Below are 8,122 nucleotides of genomic sequence, written 5' to 3'. Positions count from 1 at the left end.
AAACACCAACATGCGTTAGTGTTTGCTTTTAGGCCCTAACTTTTTCCCCCCCCCCCCCCCGCTCTCCTTTGGAAGCATTCTGAAACACTTTGAACCTTAAATCAAACTCCCATTGTGTGACCTCTTTAACTCCTGCTGACTACCTGACCCTAGAGAAAGAAGGGAAAGTGGAATTATGCACTGCAGTCCATGAACACAGCTGTAGACATCAGTACCAAAAAGGCAGGGCTGGGGGGGGAAGGAAAAAGAAAGAGCTCAAAAAAAAAAAAAAACCTCTCGCCAAACAAGAAAGATGCAAAGCATTTGCTACAGCTCTATTACTGCCTCCCTCATCAGCCACAATAATGAAATGAATGACTTGAAAAACCTTTCTAAAAAATCCCTTTTTTTTTTTAAGCTCTGAATGAAAAAAAAATAAACTCCCCACCTGTACTTTATGTTTTCTTGTTTGTTTAAAGGCCATATTCCCAAGGTTTGTAGATGAGCATATCTGCATATCAGGAGCCACAAAACTGTGCAGAGGCGCACTGAAATGTAGTCTGTACAATTGGAATTGCTACATATGCACAAATACACAGAGGACCTCTTTGGGAAACTATGGCAACCACTAGTCCACCAAGTTGCAATTCCCCCTTTGTCCCTACCTTTCTTTGCTCTTCTAGTCCTTCCCGACTTGGACAAGCAAAAGAATAAACAGAAGTATTAATGAGGTCGGGATTGGACCTGCAACAAAGAAGCTGGAAAAGCAAAGAGACCTACTCACAAGCTTGAATCTGGAAATATTCTAAAGGAAACAAACTTTTCAGTAGAGCTGTATAACAGTGATGAATGGGATATAGGCAGCATGAGCCCGGGATACAAAGTCTTGCCTAGGAAACCGGGGTTAGAGTGCCCACAGTGCCATTGAATCATTTGCTGGAGCACTGTCACAACTGACCTTTAATTTGGATGCCTCACGTCTTTTTGTCCAGCTGAGATACTTAAGGCCTGATTTTCAGAACTGCTGAGCAACCCCAGTTCCCAGTCATTTTCTCACTGGAATACTGCACTGACCAAACATTTGGAAATTGCTCGTAAGTATTTAAAAATAGCAAGGCTACTATCCAAGTATCAAACTACATGTACCTCTTTTTCTATCCTAAATCAAACTTAGAAAGCCTCTCGGGCCCTTTTTGAGGATTATTGATGCTTATGAAGTCCTCTGGCATCCTCAAATGGAGAGCCTGGTAGAACTGCAAAACATTCCCTCTTTTCATGTTTATATTTAGCCTCAGGGAGAAGGGCCTCCTCATGTAATGTAATGTATATTGACATTTAGACCAAAAATGCCATGGACCGATATTAAAAAACAGTAGAATTTTTCACTTCATACAAGTCTGAAATATGTTTTTTGCATAATGTTTTCAAATGGCATTTGCACAGAACTTTGTGCTGTAACAACGGGTCTTTTCTCTTTCAGTTCTGTACCACATTTAACTTCCCCTCTTGATCAATGTATTACAAGAAAGTCAACTCCAAAACAAAAGGAATTATACTTCATTACTGATTGCAGAGAAAGATTATTAACCAAAGATAGCTTTTTCCCCTTGTGAACCTGGGAAAACGCTACCTGTCTTTTCTATATAGGGAATATCAATTTGTATTTCTGAAATCATACGTTGTCAAATATATACATGTGTAAACATACATACACATCTGTCTTTTCACTCTCTTGAAATCTAAATTATGTAAAAGAGAAACTCAAATGGCTGCATTCCAATTGTACTGAAGACCTCTCACCTTCCTTTCATCTCCACTTTTCAGTCACTTAAATCTGATTTCTTTCTAATCTTCTCTGAAGTCTTAGACAGCAACAGATTCAGTATGAAGATCCCTATAGATCCCTATAGACAAGTTTATGTGCGCACTGAGAGAAGAAAAGCAAAACCCTGTCTGCCAAGTCCACCTATCCAGCTTTAAAGCCACTACTGGACATGCAGAATCCCTTTAAACCAGAGAAAGAGACTGACTTATCTTCCAGCCCTTTTTTAATGCGCCATCGGGCAGTTCATAGTGTTTCCACACAGTTCATGCTTTTTTTTCCCCCAGCTTCTTGATGGGACACATGCCAAGATGCTGGAGACTCCCTGCTCCTCTGAGGTGAGGACATCGCCATGCATTCTAGTTACCACTACTCTCATGCACTGCCAGCTGCTGTTGCTCCTGCTGGTTTTTTTTGTTTGTTTTAATTAAATTTTACCATTCAAAAATATTATTTAGCACATGCTTTAAAGAAATCCTGCCTCACTCCTCTGACAGCCAATTGGTGTTGATGGCAAGGAGCAGTTCTCCCACCACAGCTGCCTTAGTTTAATCCAGAGAAGAATACCGATAGTGCAGAATCAAGGCAAAATAAATTCTTTTGGGAGGTGCATTGCTCTCAAGGTTTAATCCCAGTTCTGACCTGCATTTTGTTAGTAGTTGGAGGCAAACTGCTCAGACATCTTTTGCACATGAGAAGACACTTACAAACCATAGTATTTTGAGGCAGCAAGGAGCCTGAAGTGCAGTGATCTGCTTTTATTATTGTATTGATATATCAATACTGTAATTATGAAACTTAATTTGGTTTCTCCCTGTCCTCAGTCTGTCTCCATACCATTTTCTATTCTATTCTATTTCCTCTCATCTCTGCATTTCCTGTTAAATGCATGCAGCCTCCACAAAATGACACCATGCCTCACAGCCTTTGGAACAAGAATATTGTGGAAATGAAAGAGCATTTAGAAAAAGAGACTTAGCTTCTAAGTTTACTTTTGCTATCAGCCTTACTTCTTTTAAATCACTGTACATCATTTGTATCAACTGACCTGATTAAGCCCAAGAATGCATCCATGGAGGACAGCTGACAGCAAATCCTCTAAGACAGAGGGGACCGAGCTACCGCTACTGCCCCATGTGCGACTCTCTGAGTAGTAGTTTGAGAAAGGATCCTGTGCCAGGGTTACTTTATGCCAATGGCAGAGCTATGCTGGGGATTATTTGCATTCCCAGTTACAGGGGAAAATGAACCAGCAGATCCTACTGAGATGCAGAATTCAATCCCCTTGCATTTGCAGCCCAGATCTTTCCCCAAAACAGAGCACAAATGGCCTGATATCACCCTGAGCCTTTTTTCCTGCCCCTGGACTCTCAGGACACACTGTAGGTGTTCAGTGTTTCTTGGCCACCTAGAAGATCTGGTGTGTGTGTTGGAAAGTCAGATAGGCTGGCCACCCTGCTGTAGTCCTTCCCCATATGATAGCAGTTACTCTCACCTCAGCAGAAGACTCCAGAGCAGCAATGGAGATTTTATTAGACAGTCCCAAATCTACAGTAGTAGATGGAATTACAAGACCTTTCAATAATTAAAAGTATAAGCAACTAAAGCAGATTACACAGAACTACACCTAAAATTCTTCCCAAGTCTTGCTGTTAGCTGGTAGCACTGAGTATTTTTGCTAAGGAAATGGCAGTCACTGGTGGCCCTGAAGGCACTTGTTTGAATCTAAGAAAGGAACTAATTTGCTGCAGATCTACTAAAAATCTCTCTAAACAACAACAGTCAAGAAACAAACTGAACAGCTCAGCAATCGCTGGCCATTAAAATCATTGCCAGGTTCCTTTGCTAGTACCAATTGCGAATAAGAAAGCTTCCTTCCTATGCTTGCAGTTCAAACATCCAAAGCCTAAATAGGCACATCAGTGATTAAAAACTAGAATGCCAGATCCAGGCAGGCTGAGTGAGAACAGATCCAGACTATGTGAACGTGCCTCCAAAATCTCTGGTTCAAAAAGGAATTAAATGAAGGATGGGAAAACAGAAACCAAACTTGAGCAGCTGGCTCAGGGAACTGCCTTTCCCTCTTTCAGTACACAGCAGTGCAAACCTACCTAGCCCTCATCTGCTGCACAGCACCTCACTTGGACATTTTCTAAAGGCAACAATACTCTACACTGGCATTTACACAGAGAAATGCCAGCTCTAACGTTGGGCTCTATATAATTAAGCTGATATAAGAAACAGTGTTCCAAAAGGATAGGACAGTGTTAATCAGGTAGAAGCCTAAGCACTGTTTCCAAAGCCATTAAGGCTAGCCCTCATCTGCTGCACAGCACCTCACTTGGACATTTTCTAAAGGCAGCAATACTCTACACTGGCATTTACACAGAGAAATGCCAGCTCTAACGTTGGGCTCTATATAATTAAGCTGATATAAGAAACAGTGTTCCAAAAGGATAGGACAGTGTTAATCAGGTAGAAGCCTAAGCACTGTTTCCAAAGCCATTAAGAACATATTTCTTGCCTTCTGACTTAAGTAGTATATTAAGGGTCTATGCTGTTTTGTTTTAGCTGTAAGTCTGCAGGGGGGACAACTAGCAAACACTGAATATTTTGGTTATTTCTCATGATTAAGAGACTGCGTTTCCAAATTATATACTTTTTCCAGAAGGTTTGATTTGGTTTCTGAAGGTCAGTGCAATATCACAGAGCAGTTTAAATTAAAAAAAAGAAAAAAACCCCACACCTAACACCCCCCACCCCCCCCAACAAGTCCCTTACCTGTGGCAGAGTGAAGACTCTCCAAGCTCCAGTATCTGGACAGGACGCCTCTCATCCCACCACCACCACACACCACCCCACTGCTGTCTGAATCCGAACCCGGTGAGAGCCCGGAGCTTCCACTGCTACTGCAGTTTTCTCCACTGTGTGCCCCACTGGACTCACTGGGGCACTGCTGGGTCCTCATGCAGGCAGGTAAGAGGGAGAGCCAGGGGCTCTGCTCTGCTGCGGGAGGAAATGGGCAAAGCGCTCTGTAGCTGCTCCCAGGGTAGTGGTACCTGGCAGTGCTGTCTGAGGACTGAGCTGGATTCCTATCCTCCTCTCTGCTTGTCTCGATGCATCCTGACATCATAGGGGTCCACTAAGGAGGCTCCCTCTGTGGCAGCTCAATTGCTCTCAGCTGCAGCTTCTAGCAGCTGATTTTTATTAAAGCTGATTTCAAGGCATTAAAAAAGCAAGGGTGGGACAGAGATCTTCCCTCCTAATTTAGCAGAACTGTTAGATTAAAAAATAAGTAAGTGGGAATAGTAGAATTTCATGCATTTTAAAAATGCCCAAGTGAGAAAGACCTTGTGTTATCTGCTTCCCCAGAGAACTCAGAAAGGACTTAACATATAAACTAATCATGCTTAGAACTGGCTGTGGCTGCTGCTATTAAAAACTATTTTTGTAAGTCGTCAGAAAAAGAATTCAAAATGAAATCAAAGCCAGAAAAACATGGATTGAGATTTGGGGAGGTTGCAGCTGGGAGCTTTGAAAAATCATTTAGCATCCATTCCCAGACTGTAGACCTGGGATGGTCCCTATTTCAGTGTGTGACCTTTGCAAGAGACCTCAGTCCCAAGTGAAACAGCATCACTAACTACTTTCTAATTTAAAAGTTTTATATTCTCATTACCTAACATGCGATTCATTGTGCCCCTATAAAAAGAATTCTAAAAGAATACTAGTTTCCTGAAAACGCAGGAATTCCTGTACTGTTTAACAGCAGCTTTGAGACACCACAGGGGTTTTATGATAAAGGACATTTCCAGACTGCCACTCTGCTAACACACCTGCCTTACAATGGCAGATTGTCAAATTATCAAAATAATTTAAGAGTAGCCACATGGTTTGTACCGTGTGCAGCAGAAAACATTATAAAACTTCTTATGCTAGTTACCAGAATAAGTGTAAGACCAGAACTAGATTGCCTCAGTGTGAGATTATCCAGGTCAGCTCAAAGTTAGCCAGGTGAGACTCTGTAGCTAGGGGTTTGGACTGAAGTAAATGAGGAGTTCAGCTCCACTAGCACAGGTGGGAGGGTGACAGCCGCCCATAGGTGGGACACAAAGGAGCATGCTGGGAAATATCAACCTGCTCCTACCATTTACAAAATGAAACTGTGTCTAGACACCCAAACCCAAAACTAGGAGCTTAATTTCACACAAGAATTGAAAATGCTTGTTTTACTATTTCTGTGTAAGGTAATTCTGTCCAAAGTAAATAAAGCCATGTTATTATATGGCCATCACAGCCTGCCCTGACAGAGAGACCCCTTTGGCTTTGCCTCACTATCTGTGCAATAGCAGGGTTATTTTATTTCAGTAAGACTTCTGTTTTTCTGAGTATTTCCTAAAAGAAAAAACCTTTGCCCTCCATTGCTGCAGGCTACTACAAAGCATCCAACAATGCTGAACCAACTTTTGAGTCCTTAAATATTTCAGCTATTCTTTACAAGAAAGGTCTCTGCAGTAGTAGCAAAAATAACATTTCTACAGTGGCCCATAACAAAAAAAAATCCTTCAATTATCTTCTGAATGTAGCTACTTAGACCAAAATATCTTCCTCTAATGCCTCCCAGTACAGAAATGGGAATGTATTCTCGATTTGACTGCAGCAGAACCACTCTTCTGCATTGATCTGGTCCTTCCAGGACCTCCTAGAACTGCCTGCATTAAAGTACAAATGGAGAGAAACACTTCTTGATCATAATAATGGGGGAGAAGGCAAGTTAAGCATTAACAACAAAGATGAATGCAGCTGTTCTGTGGATATGGAGCACAGGGCACTGGGAAGAGGAAGGGACAGTGTAGCTCTTCAGACACGAAAGGTGCTAAGGAGAGGCTACAATTCAGTCCTAATTAACCTACCCCTGCTTCTTGAAATCCATGCTTGGTACATGAGAAGTGAGGAAACTCCATGTACCTGTATCTCCTTGACTGAACTACTAAACCCGACATTATTTACAGAAGCTCTGTAGCAACTGCCCTTGCTTGGGAGATCTCTGCCCTCAACCTGCTTAAATCACTCCATCTGTTCCTCTGCTAACCCTCCTGCTCTCTGGACTGAATACTCTTGGCAAATACCAAAAGATGTTTATTCAGTGCCAGAGACAACAGTGCTGTAATCCTAGCTAAAGGTGCTACAGAGGTATGCATATTATATGTATGTACTGGATAGGCATTTTCGAATAGAATGGAAAGAGAGGAAAAATACTACAAAGCCAGGTTGTGGAAAGCACAATATTATATCAGAGTTCAAAACTGCAACCCATCACATAGGGGTTCCACCTGACTACAGATTTTTTTTTCTTCTTTTTTCTTTGTTAAATCTACATAGCGATTTTCTTCTGTGACACTAGAGAGAGAAATTAGTTGCTGTAGCAGTAACTGACTCCAACTACAGATTAAGGATCTCACTGCACAGCCTGATCAAGGTAGTCAAGCTAACCTAAGCCTTGGACAGCCTGATCCTAAATATCTACTGGATTTTTTAGTCTCTATTGGGTTCTCCTGTAGTCTCGTAGCTTTGAACAGTGATTGCCAGAATCATTCAGGATTTGTTAGGATCTTCTTTTTCACTCTTTGCCCCATGGAAAGTTTTTATTGGTATGCTAAATCTTTCACCTCAGTAGCTAATATACAATCCCACTCAACCTGCTAAGGCAATTTTTCAGGAACTCAGCCATCACTTGGCCCAGCTTCTAAGGATGGATGAAAATCTTTGAGTGATCACATGTTATCAGAGACCTCACAGAGCGCAAACATTTGTGGCTGTGGTTAAACAGAATCAAGATTGACATAGCAGGTCTAATCTTTCTGTGATTCAGAGACAAAGTGAAAAATACAGTAGGCAACATGATTGCTTTTTAGCCATTTAAATTCAATGGTACTTCCATGGTTTAATGAGGATGGAATGGACATTTCATGCTACAGCTACAATGATACACTTCTGAGGACTCGCATACCACTTTTTTCTGTATCCCTTCAAGAACTAAAATGACAAAAATGGAATAAATAGCTCAGCTTGTTATTTTGCTGAACTACAGGACTGCTAAATATTTATAAGACATAATGAAGTCCTGTTATTAAGCTAATATTTTCTCTCTTGAATAGATTTCTCCAGTGGCTGTTAAACATCTTCACATTAACTGTTGCCAAGTGTGAGCTTAACAGCCCATCTATAGCTGGGAAAAGAAGATGAAAGTTGGCCACATGATGTTGAGTAAACAAACAGTCCCTTTGCCTCTGAGAAATACTTTCCGCTATACCAGTGAGG

The 8,122-nt window shown here is 41.4% G+C and overlaps 1 protein-coding gene across 1 annotated transcript in view; it reads right to left on the bottom strand.

Annotated features, from left to right (window-relative positions):
• ARHGEF4 (Rho guanine nucleotide exchange factor 4) overlaps positions 1 to 4,769 on the bottom strand; it is a 106,470-nt gene extending 101,701 nt beyond the window's left edge. The window contains exon 1 of the mRNA XM_019473395.1: positions 4,583 to 4,769. Coding sequence (XP_019328940.1) covers positions 4,583 to 4,769 — 187 coding nt within the window. The remainder of the gene's footprint in view (positions 1 to 4,582) is intronic.
• Between the last annotated feature and the right edge of the window lie 3,353 nt (positions 4,770 to 8,122).

The sequence above is a fragment of the Aptenodytes forsteri genome, unplaced genomic scaffold, assembly GCF_000699145.1.
Source record: "Aptenodytes forsteri isolate BGI_AS27 unplaced genomic scaffold, ASM69914v1 Scaffold278, whole genome shotgun sequence".
In the NCBI taxonomy this organism is placed as follows: domain Eukaryota; kingdom Metazoa; phylum Chordata; class Aves; order Sphenisciformes; family Spheniscidae; genus Aptenodytes; species Aptenodytes forsteri.
Note: the sequence above shows the minus strand (reverse complement) of the source record. Positions and strands in the feature narration are given on the sequence as shown.